Source organism: Pseudonaja textilis, chromosome Z, assembly GCF_049901715.1.
Source record: "Pseudonaja textilis isolate UNSWEBS1 chromosome Z, rPseTex1.2, whole genome shotgun sequence".
Classification (NCBI taxonomy): domain Eukaryota; kingdom Metazoa; phylum Chordata; class Lepidosauria; order Squamata; family Elapidae; genus Pseudonaja; species Pseudonaja textilis.
In genome coordinates, this window is record NC_142008.1 from 92,153,441 (window position 1) to 92,173,407 (window position 19,967).

The window sequence follows — 19,967 nt, forward strand, 5'->3', positions numbered from 1 at the left end:
ATCTTCCCTTCTTCTCCTTCCTCCCCACCTAGCCAAAGTGTTGCCCCTCCCCCCTCCAGGGTGCTTCTCTTCCTTCCCTCAATGGCGGTTGGCGCATGCGTGGTGCCGGAAAGCGGCCCGGGCCATGGTGGCCGTTTAAAGGTAACTGATTCAACAGAACGGGAGCCCTGGATTTTTGCACCGAATTTCTCTCCTTCCCAACTCCGCCGTGTTGTCAGAATATGACAAATTTTCGGCTTTAGAAAAGAAGGAAAGGGAGAAACGCCTGAAAATTTTCGCGTCTCCCCTGGACGTTTCAGGCCATGCAACTCCCACCCAACCCCCTCAAAATAAGTATTTGAGGCGGCGAGGTTTTTTTACTCCCTTGCGCAAGAAAGCAGCTTACCTATATTTAGCCCCCACCCCGCTCTCGCTAAGACTGAGAGGAGTTCTTTGCCCTGTTCCTTAACGCTTTGTCCACCCTATTCATTTTACTAATAAAAAGTGGAAGGAACCTCCCTCCCCCCCCTTAATTTCCACAGCGCTCTTTCTGAATACGGGGCCACCTTATAACCAGAAAGGCTCGGGGGAAAGCTGGTAAGCGAGTGAGATATACAAGGAACCCGTTGGCTTCCCATTTCCAGTGTACGAGACACAACGTCGTGTGTTGTGTACGGCTGCTCCTGTAGTCTGTGGCACGCCGGTAACCTGTCCCACGTTCTCGTGGGAGGTTGCTTCCCAGTGAGGAGAATCCGCTAGAAAGGGAGGATTTGGGAGCTGGTTTGGTTAGCCCACAAGCTTCCTCTCTGTTATCAGTTTTGCTCGACGAGGGAAGACGTAATCCCCTCTCCCGATCTGTACCCTCCCCAATACCCACTGGGCACCGCTGTGTCCGTTAGAAGGAAAGAAACCAAAAGCCACCCCCTTTCTCGTTCCTCCTTCCTGCGGGGGGAGGAAAGCGTGAAGAAGCCAACGCACCCCTCCCCTCCATCCCTTGCAGAAGAAACTCAGTTTGATCTAAGCGGATCAGCTGCGTTTGTTAGCAAGCGGCCCCTCCGTTCCGGAGAGCCAGCAGGGCCCCTGCTTCGCTTTTCCTTACATCAGCAGGGCTGGCACTCCCGTAGTCTGGAAAAAGAAGAGTAATAAGGAAAGCAAAGAGATGGTTCTTGCACTAGCGGCAGGGAGTTGTGAAGGTTGGTGACTCGGGAGAAACGGCCGGGGGAAGGTGGTGTAGGAAGAAAGGGAGGCGATGGGTCTTGGTGGGGCGGGTGGCGACGACGGCGGCGCCCCAGGAGGGGTCCAGGTGGGGAATTTGGACCGGCAGAGGAGTGGAGAAGGGGGAGGCGGAGGAGTTGTGGCGGCAGAATCTGGAGACTGAAGGTGCTGCATCGCCATGAGATCGACCGTCTACAAAGCAACCGCGACAACGACAACGACGGGGCCGGGCTTGCTGGAGCCTGGCCCGAAGGAAGAGGAGGAGCCGCCGCCGCCGCATCTCCGCCAGCCTCCGCCTCCCCCGCAGAACCAAATCCCCGTGCCGGCCCCCGTGGCGGCAGCGGGCCCCAAGGGCCGGGCAATCGTTCCGGCCGCTGCGGCTCCCGGACAACAGCAACAGGAAGGTGGCGGCGGCGGCGGCTGTTGGGGCGGCCTAGTGCCCTCGCCGTGCCCGGCAGGCAGTACTCGGCAAGCGGGCGTGGGCGATGCCGCCGGCAGCTCCCGCCCCTCCAAGTACCAGGCGGTGCTGCCCGGACACACCGCTGCTGCTGCTGCTGCAGCCACCGTCGCCAAAGACGGCAAGCGCGGCGGCTCCCACGCCGGGCCTGGAGGACCTCCAGCGTCTCTTTCGCCACCGCCTCCGCCGCTGCTGTCGTCGGCTTCCGCTACGGCCGAACCCGGGCAGCCTCCCCCACCCCCAGCAGTGGCATCCGGGGGTTCTCCGGTTTCATCGGAACCAAGCGGCAAGTGGAAAAGTGCTAGTAGTAGCAGCAGCACCGGGAGCGGCGGCGGGAACAGCCTTCGGAAGAGCCCCATGGGGGCCGGCGGGGGCAACTCTAGCCAGGCGGCCTGCCTCAAGCAGATCCTGCTGCTCCAGTTGGACCTTATCGAGCAGCAGCAGCAACAGTTGCAGGCCAAGGAAAAGGAGATCGAAGAACTCAAAGCCGAGAGGGACACAGTGAGTTATGTGTTGGGTAATGTGGGGTGGGGGGGGCTAACGTTCAAATTGGAGTGAATTATATTCGGGGAAAATGTGGTAACTCCAGGGTTAATAAATGTTGGGTGTGCACTGATTTTTGAAGGGTTAGTTTTGGGACCCTGGTGTTAACAGTGGGAGGGGTTAATGTAAATGTAATGTAGGGGATGCATATGCTTATTGAGAGTGAATGTGTAGATGTGTAGAAAAATGGGGTAGGGCAAACTGATACTGATAATGGGTAAAGGGATGAGAGCAAAATATGATTTTGGCACCTAGTTTGGGGAAAGAGATTGGACTGTAGATTCAGATTTAAGCAAGAAGGATTAAGAATTCCACAGAGATATCCCCTACCAATCGCAATAGGATTCATTAGTAGAAGACTTGGTAAAGAGTTCAATGTAATTAGGGATTGACTCCTGAAATGGAAATCAAATGTAGGAATAGTATGGAAGAGATTAATTGTGACTAGAAAATAAGAGTTTCTTAAAATTCAAACATTAGGAGTTTCTTTTCTGTATAATCAGTACAACAAATAGCAATAACAATGTGCAACTAAAGTGTTAGCTTGGTAATTACAGTAATTGGACTTGTAATATTGATATATGCCAGGTTAAGCAACCTATAAGGTTAATAACCTAGAGGTTATGTCAAGACTTGGCTACCTGATAGTGCATCCAAAGGACCTTAGTACAACCCAGATATGTAATATTTGGAGATGGATTATGGAAAGAGCTGCAGCTATTTAGAAGGAGGAAGGGTATATGGCCCCAGGGCAGGAAGTCTTTGGCAACACCAGGGTTAACTTAAAGCAACAGATATTTGGGGAAGTGTATGGCAGAAAATGAGTTAATTTAAAGGGGGCAGCAAAAACAACCAGCTACAGTTTATGTCATGTGGACACCAAATGTGTAGAAGAAGGGTCTTTTAACTAGTACATTTAGAGCTGTAGGTTTGGTACTATCTTCTATCTCCATTCTTCTCTGGGATTTCCTTCCTCTCATTTTCCAGAAGCACAATCCACTTTTTAATTATGAGTGTTGCAGAAAAAACAGTATGTGCCACTCTGATAAGATATTCCTTTTTATCTTTGTCTAGACCAAGGGTCTTCAAACTTGGCAAGTTTAAGACTTGTAGACTTCAACTTCCAGAATTCCTGAGCTAACATGACTGGAGGAGGAATTCTGGGAGTTGAAGTCCACAAGTCTTAAAGCTGTCAAGTTTGAAGACCCCTGGTCTAGACCCTACATATCCTATCTTGCCCTCCCAGATGTAAAATGATATAAATTATGTAAAATTCTGTTGTTCAGAACCCATAAGTTGCAGTATGAGGACTGATGTTACTGAAGAATTAATCTTCTCCATTCAAAAGAAATGCCTACTCTAAGCATGGGAATATATTAGAAAGTGTCCATTGCTTTCTTATCCTGTTACTAATAAGTAAATAGAGTATGGCTTGAAGAGAGAATGTGGATCAGCCGTAAATGAAGATTGATTTATTTTGCTGTTTTTAAGAGTGCTATCTGAAGCACGAATTGCATAATGTACATTTCTTAGCTGTAGTCCCAGAGTCCTAGAATAGTTGTTTGATGGTTTATTATTTTAACTGTTCCTCCTCCAGCCCTTCTCTAAATTGCCAGAAAGATTTTAATCCTGGACTGTATACATGACAAGTCTGCAGCCTAAAAATAGCCCCCTCTAACCAGTTCCTGCAGCTGCTTGCACCCATTATTACTAAGGAAAGAAATATTTTCCTCTGCTTTAATCATAATCATCGGGGTCTGTGTTCAAAGTGCATGTGGGGTAGGATAGTAGCATTAGAATCTGGTTTCAGGAAGTAGCATAAAATATTTATTTTACTGTTTGAATCAGAAAACTGTTTCCAACATTACAATGTAAAAAAAAGTCTTAGGCCTATGCAAAGTGAACCAATATGAAGGAGGCAGCTGCCATTTTGCTGTCAAGGATGTTATGATAGGAGACTGAGTAGTTCACATGCTCCTGCACAGGCTTGCAAAAAAAGAGCAAATCATAAATATGCACACCAGGAGGAGCTAGAATATGCACAGAAGAGTTAAATGAAAGTTTGTGAATTCGGTGGATACTCGAACTGCTGGTTTGATTGTTGCTGTGTTAATTGCAGATTTATAAGGTATCTACAATGATTCTCTTTTTGTTCTGTTTTCCACCCTTTCTTCCTATGAGGTTTCTCTTTTCAGTTTCAGTTATACAAATCCTAGAATATCCTTCTTCATATCATTACTCTTACATGTTATTTACAATACTAATTTTTAAAATAGAAGCTTTTTGGAAATTGATTTTAAATTGTACATTCTAAGAATTAATATCTAGATATTTAATAAATAAGTAAAGGTCTGGGGCCTTGACTGCACCTGCATGATTACCATCTGCACTTTTTTGACAACCCCCACCCCCCAAAATCACCTCCACTCTACATTGAAAAAAACTGCTGGTGCTCCTAACACCCTCTCTTAGCAATATTTCTTATACATATTATTTGCATTGTCTGGTCATGGGTGGGGGAAATGAGTTTTTGTAAGTTGTATGAACCTGTCAAGACTGCCAAACTATTATTCCACCTGAAAGCCATCAAAAACTTTTTGCAATACTTTAAATCAGTCTTATATCCTACAGCTGTGGCTGAAATGGGACAGGATAAATAATTTGGAACAAAATGAACTTTCTCTGAGTGACACCTATGGGTGCTTGTCTTCTAGCAATATTTCTCTTGGAATCTGGCAGGCTCTTTATTCATCTGATTTTATTTTTACATTCTTTTAATTTTAAAAAAGGCAAGCCAATATGGTAAACATACTTAAAACATTACTTTTCTTGGGTTTTTTTTTTTTTGTAAACCTGAAGGGCTATAGACATAGCCATATAGACACTTGTACTCCCTTTTAGTTATTGGTATTCAGCTGACAATTTTTTTATAAAAATCTGTTCCAATATTCTAAATGCTTTTGAACCATCCTTCAGCTTTATGAGGTGGGTTGGGCTGAAGGAAAGTGTCTGGGACAGTCACCTAGCCAGATTCTGAGTTGGAAAGCACTCTCAAACTTTTATTTAGTCGTTTCATGCAGTTATGAGGTAATGTGATTCTTGAGGCATTTATAATTTAATGTTCTGGGAGTAAAAATATCCTAAATTGAAATATTAAATGTACACTATTATGTGCATATAATTCAAAATAGAACATACAAATAGTTCTCAAGTTAAGATCATCAGGGAACCTGCCCCTCATGGTTGTATTTTGTGATGGTCATAAATTGGGGTCACCCACTTTGTTAAGCAATGCTTTGCTATGGGCTGGTTTTACTGAAAATGAAAATAAATGTCAGTTTTGTCAAACCATCATAAACTGGTTATATGACCAAGGGACATTGCAAATAACCATAAATGTAAGCCAATTGCAGAGTGCCTGGAATGCCATCCCATGACCATGGGTTGGTGCATCAGAACTTTAAATCCAGTTCATAAGTACCTCCAGGGAAGACCATGGTAACTTTGGCTTCTAAGCAACTAATTGTAAGTCAAGGACTGTCTATACATAGGTCCAGCTCACGTTAACAAAAGAAGCAACCAAAGATACAGTTGCTTCTCTAAATTCTTAATTCTAGAAATTTCATCTTTCTCTCATAGAAGCAATTGAATCCACTGATTTGGAAATTGAATCCCTACATTATTAGAGCTGTTTCAAATACAACTTTCATTTACATGCTTTAAACTAAACAGGCAAATATACACTGTTACTTTTTGAAATTGTCATGCAGTCCCAAGAAAAGTTGAGTATGGTTTAATGAGCTGCAATGAAGTGCTTTGTGCATGCCTTGGCATGCTCCAATGTACCTTTTTGCATTTGAATCCATAGTACTGACAGTTCTAAACATTATTCTCCGTGATAGTTTACATGTAGTAAAAGTAACATCCATGGTATTTCCTCATAAAAGGGAAGTAGTCTTCCTTTTTTGAAACAAAAACTGTATCCTGGCAAAGAGATGCAGCATTGGGTAGCTAACTTAGTAACACTGGCATACAACATCGTATGCACATTTAATGCAGATTATTGTTGCTAGTCATCTATCTGATGATATATTTCGGAAAAGAATGTTTTTCTTTCCTACATACACATGGTGTCAATCTTGTAAATTATTTTAAACATATCATTACAGATAGACCTTGACTTAATAACCATTCATCTAGTGACCATTCAAAATTACAACATAACTGAAAAAAGTGTGTAAAAAGGTTTTTTACACAACCATTCAGCATCCTTGTAATCACATGATTAAAAGTCAGACATATGGCATGTATTTATTATGGTTGCAGTGTCTCAGGGTCATGTTCTCTCACCTTTTACAACTTTCTGACCAGCAAAGTCAGTGAGGAAGCTAAATTCACTTAACCCATATTATTAACAACTGTGATTATTCATTTTACAAAAAAGTTTGTAAAATGGGTCAAAACTCACTTAACAATTGTCTTGCTTAGCAAAGGAAATTTGAGGCTAAATTTTGGTCATAAATTGAGGACTATCTGCATACAATATACTGGTAAGCACTGCAGACTTAGCAATATTAAAATTATAGTGCAACTTGTGTAGAACTTATACTTTGTTTCTATAGTGTCAAAGTTGAGTAAGTATTAGTAATTACAAACATTGTATTTTGTTAATGGAATACCATTTAATACCAAATTGCAATGTTGTGTACTTAGCTTCTTGCTCGAATTGAGCGTATGGAAAGGAGGATGCAGTTGGTGAAGAAGGACAATGAGCGTGACAAACATAAGATATTTCAAGAGTATGAAACGGAAGAAAAAGTTGACCCTGATATACCAGAGAAGCTGCCTATAGAATGCCCGCCACCAGAACTCCTGGAGACTTCCCAGCCGCTGCCTTTGAAACATTTCCCATGTGGAAGAAATGGGAAGGGTCACAAACGGTAAAATTAGAAAGCTGCACTTATATGTTTTTAAACCTGTTCTGTTAGAGTTATGATCAATGAACTGTGAAAATTTTTGTTCTACAAAAGAGCTTTCTGTTACTTACAAACAAATTATAATATCCTGCAAAATCAATTATTTAAAACATCAGTGATTAAATCTAATATCAAAAATATTGACTATACTGTGAATGAATCAAATTCAATTGATTCAGATCCCAAACCACAAAGTAATTCAGATTGAACTGAATTTGGTTAAAATGTAAAGAAATGTAGCATCAAAACATGTGTGCTTGCTTTTTAAAAAAATTAAGACAAGTTGCACTAAAATGAATCTCTATAATGTCTGCATTTTGATTTAGAATTGTTAGCCAAAGAACAGAGGGGATTGATTTGTATTTTTTTAACATTCCATATTTGAATAGGAAACCCACCATTTGTATGTTGGATTATTTTTACTTTACGTTTTAATTTCGTTGTATATTGTGAATATTTTTTTTAAAGTTCAAGCTATTTGTGCTTTTTCCTTTATAGCCATTGGAGAACATGAATCTCTCTTCAGAGCCAAATCATGTTCAATGGAGCACTCTCCCTTTTAGTGGTCTCTTAAGTAGAATTATATGCAGGAAATATTACTTTTAATCATAATCTGCATAAGAATCATGATAATTGTTGATATGTTAATATTTTCATCAGTCTTTGTTCCTCCCTTTTGCCAAGGGAAAAAAAAGAGGACATAGTGTGTCTTATACATCCATTCTACTATTTTCTTTTAGGGTAAGGAACTTACAGAGTGAAGAAAGAAAATACTAATTAGAAGGCACAAAAATAAAAATATAGGAAATAATAAAATGCAACATATTTATTGTATTTTACTTACCTTTCTAGCCTTACAGACCATTCTTTTTACTACCACGTCCATAATCATTTCTTACATTGCCTTTTCTTTTTAAAATACATATTTTGATGGTAAAAATATCTTACATAGAAGAATTTTGGAGATAGGTCTGTGATTAAAGCATTAATTACTGCTGTACTTTTTAGCAATGAAAGTGTTTAATGAACACTTTTACAATTTACTTTATGCACACCCACAAATTTATTTAAAGAAATATTAATGCTGTTGCATCTCTCCCACATTTACAGATGGAGTGATAATGAGGATAGATTTCAGACAGCTCATGACTTGCAATTGTTATTGATTCACAATAATCTACTGATTTCTGGTTTTGAGATAAGCACTTTATTCAAACTAGGAGTTTCATTGAATACTATCTCTAGTTGATTAGGAGCTATAAGAGAGTATTTTTGTTGATTTGGCATGATTCTGAATTCTGAGATCCGAATAATTGTGCTCAACTACATCTTGTGACTTCTTCAAGAAAACTTTTCTTAAATCCATATATTAATTTCCTTTAAATCTTAGAACTAAAATATTGTTGGACTTTAATTTAATTTCTAAATTTTAATTCTCTTGATAAAAGCTAAGGTCCTGTGTAGCCTTTTCTACTTGCTCCTATTAGCCTTTCCCTGTACTTTTTCAGAAAATCTGCATTTGGAAGTGCTGAGAGGAAAACTCCAGTGAAGAAGCTAGTAGCTGAATTCTCAAGAGTCAAATGTAAAACTCCAAAGGCTTCTCCACTAAAGGAGGAACCCAGTAGTTCTTTAACTGAGTCAATAAGCAGACGTGAACTGCGAAGTCAGGAGACTCCAGAGAAAACACGATTATTGGTGGACACACAGTTGAAGTCTTCGACTCCATTGAAAGGACCTGGGTGCCATTCAAAGGACAAAGGTTCCTGCAGTGAAATAGAAGATTTGCCGTACCTTTCCACCACTGAAATGTATTTGTGCCGGTGGCATCAACCACCACCTTCTCCGTTGCGAGAACCTTCTCCCAAGAAAGAGGAGACCGTAGCAAGTAAGAGGCTTGCTTATGCCTTTGTGGGATTGGTTTGATATTGGGTTGGAGGGGGAATGAACCTCATTAATTGGGGGTCTCTTTAAGAGTTTTTTGAACACTTGAAGACAGCTAGAGAACAACATTCCATTTCTGAGTGATGCTGATGTAGGTGATTGACTGGGTCTGGAATATCAAAGTCTTTGAAACCCTGCCTGTTCTAGACTGTGTGTGAGCAGTGTATGAAGACCAACCACCCTGTTTAATGAACTGTGGTCATATTTATAAATAACAGTGGCATTTATGTCTCAATATGCTCACAATATATGAAATAAACACCCCTTTATGTCACTGTCTGTTCCCTTTCATGATATGGGGTTGATTTGTGCACATGAAAAAAATGTATCAGCTAACTAATTCTTGAAAATTAGCTTAACTGATCCAAGAGTATTTGACTTGTTTGCATGATTGAGTAATCTGGTATTTCTGAAGTCTGCTTTCATTTCTTTCCTAGGCAACTCCTCAGTTATAACCTATTTGACTGTACAATACTGCAAATTTGCTCTGACTTGTTTTTTAGTTACTAAGGTTAAGCTTTTGTGGCAATTGTTTATCTTAAATATATGAGGGTGCTTCTATAACAATTGTTACCCTGTGCGACAAGATGGAGTTTTGAAATCCATCTGTCTGAATCAATATCCAAACTAGTAGTGCAATTGAGGAATACATTCTGCCAGCAGCTATTTTATTTTAAATGAAAGTGGAACAGAAGGAAAAGTAGAAATGGAGAGCGAAGCAAAAAAATGCATAATTAAAATGTGCTTCATGATATAGATTGGCTATAAATGTTGGTTCTGCTGAGGATTAGAAGAGAGCGATTAGCAAACAGAACCCTGATTAAGTTAGTTTGATCAGACTATTTTAAAAAATTATAAAGATAATGAATTGCCCAAGCTCTTATGTAGGGCTCTTCAAACTTGACAGCTTTATGACTTGTGGACTTCAACTCCCAGAACTCCTCCTCCAGTCATGTTAGCTCAGGAATTCTGGGAGTTGAAGTCCACAAGTCTTAAACTTGCCAAGTTTGAAGACCTTTGCTCTAATGTAACAAAATGCTAGGATATGATGTAAAATCGTGTTTTTGAAGTCCTGATTATATCTATAGCGTAGCATTGTTAAGAAAAGCCACAGCAAAGTTCTAGTTGTACTTTATATTGAAACAAAGCATGTAGGATCAGGAAAGGTTCACACATTATAATGAGGCAAATATTCTAGAATTTTGTCTCAATTGTCAAAAAACTAATGTGCTGCCACACACTGGTCTATTGCTGCTAATTGACATCTTCCATTAAGTGTGAATGGATAGATGAAAAAAGTCTTTAATCAGATTGTTCTATAAAATAGAATCCTTGTCTTGCTTCTTAAAAACAAATCAAGGATCAGAAACATGAACAAATCATGACTTTTCTAGTGCTAAATTGATAAGACAGTAAGCTATAGATTCTAGCTATGGCGCCAAGGAAAAAGATATTACATTTTTTCTGTCCTTGAGAGCAAATTGAGCAGTGGTTATGGTTATACAATCTGATTGACAGTAGTCAATATTTGAAGAAATTCAGACCTACTGTGATATGCAAACAAGACCAGACTCATGTAAGTTAACATATATATGTTATTTTTAATTCTGATTTCATAGGTTAAAAATAACTAAAATATTTCATAAAACATGGGGGAACATTTAAGTGTGTGTATAAAAGCTGATATTAATAGAAAACAACCTGAGAAACATTGAATGACAGTATATTTGTATAATTAATTGGACGATGATAGACCATGAACAATGTATTTTGGCCTATCCAGAATTTATCTGTTTGGTTGTCTATATTCTAAGAGTTTTTCCTATGAATTGTACTCTTCAGTATTAAAACAGGTCTTCATCTAGTACTCCAAATTTGACATTCCAAATTCATAGTGTAAAAAAGTAATGTTTACATAATTTACTGAATTGAGCCAAGATTATATAGCAAGGAAGGGATTGTAGCTGGTAAGATCATGAGCTGAAATTTTGGAAAGATAAAGGATCAAAAGAAAAGGATATTGTTCATTGATCTTGTAGATTCCAGTCTTCTCAAAATATAGAATCATTTGAAATCACTGCATTTTTTATTGAATTAGTTTTCAGGTTTTTTAAAGAGAAATATAGTTTAATTGGTTTATCTTTACAGAGTAGACAGTTGAAAGCATCTTCCAGCATAACATCTGAGACTTTAAACCTTTGCAAGCATACAGCATACCTTTGTATCTTTATCCATGAGAGCTCTATTTGAGATATGGAAGGAAGCATTTACAAAAGAGCATCTTAATATACACATCCTTATTTCAGATGAGTGGCTTCAGTTTCAGTCAGATAGAGGATAACCACTATATGAATTTATGAAGCAATGGCTTATTTTAAATTCCTTCTTTTTAGCATTTTCAGGAAGTAGTTAATTCCTTCCATGAATAATAATATATCTTGAGATTAAGAGCTGGGCAGAATTACTGAAATATGACCAACAGAAGCTTTCTTCATTCAACCAGTTTTTAAACATATAAAAGAAACTATAGTGTAGTATATAGTTTCCCTAGGTGCCTTGATGCAACTAGGAAGAAGATACGTGATAAAATATTACATACATAGTTTGGTTACCCTGGTAGCCTTTCTCCATAGGATCACTGTTCAGTGGGTGGTGGTCTTAAAAGGTATTACTTTGCATGGGTCATATAATATATTAATTCATAAAATAATCTTACCATGGTTTAAGTGTAATACATTCACACCATAAACTATGGGCTAATTCACACAACACATTAGACTAAAATGTTCCAATTGTAAGGCTTAAATAGGTTGAATGCAGATATTAAATAAGAGAAAATTTACTATTCACTATGTTTTTCATAGTAGCACAATTAGTATTTCATTATTAGCTTGATATTCTTAACAGAGAACCCCAATGAAAGTATACCTCAAAACATTTCATTCTTTTTCATCAAACTGTTGGGTTTTTTACAAGTTTAACTTGTCAACCATTGTATTTTTTCCCCTCTGGGTATTACTGTTAAAGCAATTTCTTCCAGTTAGTAGAAATAAAAACAATCCCACAGAATATCCTCATTGTTCCTATTTTGAGCAAGTTCCTTTCTATGTCTCTCCCAATTTCAATTGGAAAACCCAATATTCCCCAATAATATTGATTGCTTACAAGGTGTAAGTATCGATATTGTTCCATATTTTACAGTTTGAACCTAAACAGAAATGAGCTATTGTCTATCTTTTTATAATGTCTCAAAAAAATGATAAACATATTTGTTGGAGAAGCTGCAAAGTAATTTCCTTTTGAAGGTTGGGGAAGATATTTTTTCCCCTCTGACACCAGATTATGGACGCTGCTTTCTCTTTTAAATTAGCTTTTTCTTAACGTCAGGTTGTACTTGTATAGTAGAATGACAACAACAAATTCAGAGCCTAATCTCTCTTTGTGTCTTTGGCTTTGCTCTTGTCTATTTGGCTGTTTTTGCTAACATAATAAGTGCTTGTGTCTTAATAGTTGCCTTGCTGTACTTCATTAAGTCCACCAGCTTACTTCCATCTGCACCCAATTTGTTACTCTGGGGCAGTTCAGATGTCAGGCTCAATGAAAATAGCTACCTGGTCATATGTCTCAAATACTCTGATTCATAATTTCATTTGTAAAAAGGATAATAAGTATTCATGAATCCCTTTCTCTTTTTAAACAGTATCGAGCCAATATCTAATGCAGGATCCTGTGTAAATCAGTTTTTCGTGGGGAGCTAGAGCTAGATTAAACTCAGAAGGTTTTGTAATGGTTTCTATTAGATCTAGTTTGTGACGCCTCTGTTAATATCTTGAATAAATGGTCACCAGAGATAAACTTTAGAGTATTAATTTGTTTGAAAAGTTAGCTTGAGAACTTTCAGAAAATATTCCAGGTATCTTTACAAATGTTATGATATGATATAGCGCTGTTATGACATATTATGAAATGTTATGACATAGCGCTGTTTTAACAACCAGATTATTGTAAAATAAGTAATTGTTTGGTTTATGAAAAATAAAAACCAATTCATAGTCTGAAAGTTATTTTACCTTGTAATTTTAGGACACTGATTACTTTATGATTGATATAGGCATGTGTAGATGAATGGCCTTTTATAGATTTCATATATAAAGTGGCTAAAATTAAGCTTTCTTAGCTACTTTTAACTAGAATATCTTGAACTTGGGTGTGGGGAAGTTTTTAAAAGTAAGTTTAATAGCAAGTTAATATTGGAATGTTTCATAATATTGAAAAATTGTATGTTCTTTAAAAACAAAATTCAAATATGCTTGTAGAATGATGAAAAGGAAGATAAGGGATAGGAAGGTGTTAAGTAATTAATACTAGTGAAATGTCTAACCTAAAATAACTTTGAATGTTTGATGGTTACATCGTTAGCTTCCTTCACTGAAATATTTCTTTAAAATTAGTATTGTAACATTGTTTTCCCTTTCTTAGTTCCATCGTGGAGGGACCACACAGTAGAGCCCCTGAGAGATACAAATCCTTCTGAACTTCTGGAGGTATGTAAGCAAATAGAGTTGTAGTAATAATTGAGCAACATAATTAGATACAATTGCTGATATAGAATTGGTAACCTAGGAAGCTGTTATGGAAGAACTATAGTTTCTATATTTTATAACTATATAGACAGCCACCCTAATATATTTGAATTTTTAAACCATACTATCCAACAAGATATTTCCTGCAACTGTTATGGAACATATATTGAAATATCAGATAAAATGGGCAGTATGTTATATGCTCTGGTAAATTTTGTAGTGCTTATATTTTGACCTGCAGTAGCGACTTAGTGGTTCTGAGACACACATTTTGAGGGGTTCCTGAAGTCATCCAAATTGTTGATGGCAAATTATTTTATCATCTAAATCACCTAGATGGCACAATTTTATCACCTAAAATTAAATACCAAATTAATTCATTAAGCCTCTAATAAATTTAGTATTTTACTTCATGAGATAGATTCAGAATATTCAGCAATTTTAGAGAAATATATTTGGGAGTTTATTCATTTAAAAAAGAGGGGTGATGTGGCTCAGCGGTTAAAGACACTGAGCTTGTCAGCTGGAGATATACTAATAATACAATCAAACTGGAGAGCTAAACACCAACGAAGAACCAATTTCAAAATCTTGTAGCAATACAAGCATTTCAGTTTTGATAAAACTAATCTAATCCTGCCCTCAACTAGTTTTCATACTCGGGGGACATGATATGAGATGCTTAACCATTATCATTTAAATGAAATTTAACAGACTGTTAAATAAGACTGATTTGCAGAATTCTTCATTTATATTTGTATTTAAATCTAAATCTCTTACTGTAGTTGATAAATTAAGTTGTGGTGAAATTAATCCAATTGCATCATAATTAACCTAAATTTTGCTTAACTTCTTCAGATTTTGTTTCTTGAATCTTTAGACAGATCATAATGTTTGTAGTATTCTGTTTATAAACAGTGATGGGAAAAGTAATAAGTAATAATATCTTAATAAATAGAGTGGTATTGCAAAGATACAAAAAGTATATCTGGTTCCCTAGAAGGAAAGTTGGCAATCAGTTTTGAACATCTTTAGTCCTATTTCCTTTTATCCTTGGATGATATTTTAACATAAAGCAAAATTTAAGTTTGCTTCTTATGATCAAATGGTAAATAACAAGGCAGACCTAAATGCTTTCCATCAAAAAATGGAAATGGAGGAACTCAGATACTGTGAAAAGTACAGCATATAATAATACCTGTATCTTATTCCTCCTTAAATTTTTTACAGAACTTAGATGACAATGTCTTTTCTAAACGACATGCAAAGTTGGAATTGGATGAGAAAAGGAGGAAAAGGTGAGTGATGAAATAAAGCTGTTCATATGCCAGAAAATTCAGTATCTGCTTTCATTTAAACATTTAACAATAAAGTTTGCATTGGTTGCAAACTGTTAAGGCTGTAGTATGAAAAGTTTTATGCAGTTAGTATATCTTAAATGTGTTTTTTGCCATTATCCATGTGTCTTATACTATGTGCTAAATTACTTTGGATTGGGGATTTGTATTTAGTTGAAGAAAGTAGGATAGCACTTTCATCTTGCAAGTGATTACTATGGTTTGGCTGTAATGAAAGGACTTGGGATAACCTATAGAAATTGAAAAGCATCCTGTTTAATACAGAGAGATGCACTACTCTTGACGTTATGATTTTTATAGAACTTACAATACCGGTACTCAAATTTTCTATAAATGAACATTTCAAACTTTTCTGTTGTTGTTGTTGTTTTGCTCACTCCATTCATAGGTGGGATATTCAGCGTATCCGGGAGCAAAGAATTTTGCAGCGACTGCAACTTAGAATGTATAAAAAGAAAGGAATTCAGGAATCTGAGCCTGAAGTTACCTCATTTTTCCCAGAGTCAGACGATGGTGAGTGGTTGTCAAAATTCTCATATCCCTATCTTATGCACAAAAAATCTTGGATTGAGATTATTCTATTGTAAAAGCAGATGTTTTCAAATAAATATGATAATGTGAATGAACATTGTAGCTAAATATATAAAATTACATTATCTTCCATTTCCACTTCTAGTTGAAAGTTTGCTGATCACCCCATATTTGCCTGTTGTAGCGTTTGGCCGACCATTACCAAAATTAACCCCACAGTAAGTATACCAAAGTATTATATATCTGCATTAAGGAATAATGTACTTCGTAAAAGTTGTAGCAGAGTATCTTCTTTCTGCTTACGCAGTGCTTTGTTCGCTTGGTTATTTTGTGGACCAACTTGGGTTTCACTGTGATGAGAAAACACCAAATCAAAAATTTATCAAATAGCATTTAGCCAATATTACCTTTACATCCTAGGTGCATTTTAGTATTACGAGCTACTAGAAAAGTTAGGGACAATGCTGCATGGGCAGTCATGGGGAATTGATTCTCTTAGACTTTACAATGGTGAAATTAATTGAGAAATCATAGAGACTTAGTAAGAAATCCTTTGACTGGCTACGAATAATAACAGCTACTTTTTTAAAAAGAGTAGAAAATATGGAAAAGTTGGGAGGCTCAGTTGAAACTCCTGACTCACAGAAATTGCTTGTTCATGTATTAAGGAAAGAAATACTTGTCACTATCAGTCTTATATCACCTGTTGCTTATAAAATATCATCTTTATTATTTTATAAGGGACAAACTTGAAATGTTCCCATTTTAAAACTCTCCCACTTGCTAGTTTTTTTATGGGATTCTTGCATCCTAATGGTGAATATCATACAAATCACATTTCTTTGGCTTCCTTATTACTTGTGTTCTTGCAGTCATGGTTTCCTTCCTTTCATATTGCAAAGATAAAGAAATAAAAATGTATTGATAAAATACATGGGCAAAAATAATTGGTTTTTAGTTTTAGCTCCCATGAATTAAAATACACATTTTTCCTGTTTCACTTTTTTCTACAATTAATAGTAGCTGGCTTTACACACCGCATGAAGCCATAATGTGGGTACATTTCATCATAGCATGTTATGTGGATGGATTTGTTAGTTTGTAATCTATTGCTTAAAGGATAGCAGATATCGTAAACTCAGCCAATTATGTTTTATTCAGCAAACATTATTATAGGGCACTCAATATTGTAAAATAATGCTCTTGATAAAACATTTTAAGTTTAATATCGTCTGTATTCATTTGTTATGTAAATCTTCTAGAAAATGTGCTTACCGTTTGTATTTCTTTGCTGTCAGAATGTAGGCTTGAAGGCAAGTTATGCAAATGTAGACAGAGCTATTAACCATTCTCTTCTTTTCAACATCACAAATAATCTTCTATGGGGCGCTTTCTGTTTGGCAGGAATTTTGAACTGCCATGGCTGGATGAACGAAGTCGTTGCCGCCTAGAGATGCAAAAGAAACAGACTCCTCATCGGACATGCAGGAAATAAATGCATCAAACTAGGAGAAATCTGTCTTCATGGTTGGCTATGTCATTTGCTGCAAATGGCAGAGAACAGGACATGTTTTGTTATGTCTTTTTCTTGTACCATCCTCCATGATGTATATTCTTGTTCATTATAAATATTTTTATGCTACATTTCCCTCCCCCCTGGGGTTTATTTTCACTTTTTTCATTATTTTTACCTTTGCTTGGTAGAAAATATTGGAGGTTTGTGTTGAGAGAATAAGGTTAACAATTTATGGTATGCCACCTCTGTTGAGCTGTATTGGATAACTGCAACCACTTTGTGGGAAGAGGTTATCTGTCATTGAGCAACACAAGACACTTCATTTGACCTATTGCTTCTAACTGCTATTCTATAAAGCATCCACATATTGATTCATGTATTTTCTCCTGCCCCAGTGTCTTTTTGAGGCTTTTTAATGAATTCCTTTCATGCCTTCTGATTCAAAACAAAATTACTAATCAGGTCTTGAATTTGTAATACTGAATGCAGGCAGTTCTGGTAGTGAAGAGCTGCATATCTTCACATCTTTGTCACAATTCTAATGTATAATTTGGCAAAATCCAGAAATAACCATGCAATGCTAGTTTGTCTCTAGATGTTTTTCTGTTTTGTTTAATAAAATATCTTGTCAAAACTGTGAAACGATTGCTACTGTTTTTTTTTTTAATGGACAGTTTGATTTCCCAGTGGAAATACTGAGAAGTAGTTTAAACTTCAATTTGTGATTGTTTAAAGTTTGGCACTTTTTTAAGCTAATCATAATCCTGTAACTTTTACAGTAAGTGAAATCAATACTTTCATCTTCCCCGAGTGTAGGGAATTCGTTTGTAAAATCGCATGTCCTTCTGCCTGATCTACATCATTTTTGGAAGCTGCCTTTGTTTGTGTATTGCCTGCTTATGGGAATACTGAAACTAACTTTTTTAAAAAATGGCTAAAATTTCTAGATAAATGGGGGCGGTTTCAGTTTCTTGAATTGTAAAAAGCCCTACATATAATTTTCTGCATTACTTATGGAGGACACTAAAAACATTGTTTCATTGTCTATTTTAATTTCAAGGTGTTTCAGGACAGTTGCAATCACACTTCTGGGCAGTTTTCCCTGGGAATTTAAAGTACTATTTTTTCCACCAAAGGTAGAACACTTAGTATGAACATTGTTAAAAGTTATATTCTATGACCTGAAATTAAAATGACAATAACAGATCCTCTTTTCTGCCATGTAGTCTATTGTAGTAGAAGTAGTGCAAAATGATTTTGCTTTAAATGAGGCTGTATTGCATCTTTTGCTTTTTAGCATGCCAGCATGCATCCATAAGTGGTTATTTTTTGTCCCCTGCCAAGTACAAGTGTGGATGTTTCAAAGAAGCAGATTTTTGGTAGAAGCTTCTTGAAGACAATGTTGATTTTAGAACTTGATCTTGCTTTTTCTAAAGTAATTAGAAATTATCACATGATCAATTCTTCAATCAATATTCCATTTTCAGAAGACAATGTTTTTGTTTAACCCACAATAAGACAGTTATCAGAAATAATTCAATTTGTACTCTGAATAAAACTTCATATTATCTCTTCCCTTCCTTCAATGAATAGAATGTTGACTTAGAAAGACTTACCATCAATTATAACACATGCATCATAAAAAGATGACTATGCATGTGGAAGTAGGTAGGGTTTGTAGAAACAGTTTGCAGTGGATGTTAGCTGGGAATGGGCTGGTAAAAATAGCGCCCCACCCTGTAGGAAGTTCAACATTTGAAAACTCTGTTAATCAAAAAAAAAGCCAATGCAAATTATATCTGATTTAAAAAAAAACATTATCCAACTTTATGGTAGTTCTAAAAACTGTCTATAATTCTCTTTCTCTTGTATTTCTGCCCTTTCAAATGTGGTTGTCTGCAAATGCATTCTTTTTATACCATTTTCAATATGTAAAATCAGTTGTCTTGTAAATAACTTATAAAGAAAAAAAGTTTGTAAATACCAAATTTGTGGCTGTTAATGTTCATTTTTTGTCTTTAAAATTGTTTTGCTTTGTTCAGTTTAAACAGTGTTAACAAGGAGTATTAAAAGAGAAATTCTGCTTGTATGTTTAAACAAAATTGAAATAATTTTTTTTACAATAAAATGAAAAGAATATTAATGCTTTTGTCATGTATTGCCTCATTGCCCATCAGGTAGAATTCTGAAACACCGTGCTTTTTCTGTATCTATCAAAAAATAGTCATCTGACCATTGCTAGTAATGGGCAAGACTCCCTGTGCTGTCAGCTTAGCCATCTGTTTCTGTGTCTCTTGGATCATAAAAGTGGCCAAGGAGGTGACCCTCGTTTGGATTTATATTGTGGTGTCAGTCTCTCTAAAGGAAGTGGTGGTACTTCCAGCCTTGAAATAGGTGGTTCTGGTGACCTTCCTCAAGAGGCCATCTTTGAACCAGCAAAGGGTTGAATCTCCCAACTTTCTGTTTTGATGAAAGTTGTTTAGAAGGTGGAGGAGACAACGTGATGAAAATACTAAAGGAAAGGGATAATCTATACCCATTCACTCATGTTTCAGGCCAGGAAGTATTGAGACAGCTTTGGTTGTGTTTGTCAAGGCTTCTCCTATGTGGAGTTCTGTACTGTTCTTTCTGTCTCCTTCTTTTCAATATCTACATAAAACTGTTGGAAGAAGTCATCTGCTGGTTTGAGGTTTGGCATCATTGGTATGCTGCTGATACCAAATTATTTTTCATCTCTTGAGCCAGTAAGGCTGTGAAGGTTCTGTCATAGTGCCTGGTAGGTGTACATATTTCAATGAGAAGGAATCCTCTCCAACTCAAAACCAAGTGTATGTGTTTGAATTGTCTAGATCTAGAGATACTCCATCT

General features: G+C 36.8%; 1 protein-coding gene across 2 annotated transcripts; it reads left to right on the forward strand.

The window, feature by feature from the left end:
- Nucleotides 1-62: 62 nt before the first annotated feature.
- Nucleotides 63-19,242, forward strand: MSL1 (MSL complex subunit 1). Of its 2 annotated transcripts, XM_026717523.2 has the most exons (8): nucleotides 63-2,152; nucleotides 6,908-7,134; nucleotides 8,679-9,055; nucleotides 13,591-13,655; nucleotides 14,925-14,992; nucleotides 15,441-15,565; nucleotides 15,729-15,801; nucleotides 16,988-19,242. In XM_026717523.2, exons 1-8 carry the CDS (start codon nucleotides 1,373-1,375, stop codon nucleotides 17,076-17,078), a joined length of 1,806 nt encoding a protein of 601 aa, XP_026573308.1. In that variant the 5' UTR covers nucleotides 63-1,372; the 3' UTR covers nucleotides 17,079-19,242. The 2 variants fall into 2 exon arrangements, with proteins under 2 accessions (XP_026573308.1, XP_026573309.1); XM_026717524.2 differs by lacking the exons at nucleotides 13,591-13,655; nucleotides 14,925-14,992; nucleotides 15,441-15,565; nucleotides 15,729-15,801; nucleotides 16,988-19,242 and adding an exon at nucleotides 9,549-9,806 and having other exon boundaries at nucleotides 1,233-2,152.
- The last annotated feature ends 725 nt before the right edge of the window (nucleotides 19,243-19,967 follow it).

Coding starts and splice junctions, on each gene's coding strand:
- MSL1 (XM_026717523.2), top strand. CDS start 1,373: ATGAGATCGACCGTCTACAAAGCAACCGCGACAACGACAACGACGGGG. Junction 14,993..15,440: donor GATGAGAAAAGGAGGAAAAG/GTGAGTGATGAA, acceptor CTCCATTCATAG/GTGGGATATTCAGCGTATCC. Junction 15,802..16,987: donor TTACCAAAATTAACCCCACA/GTAAGTATACCA, acceptor TCTGTTTGGCAG/GAATTTTGAACTGCCATGGC.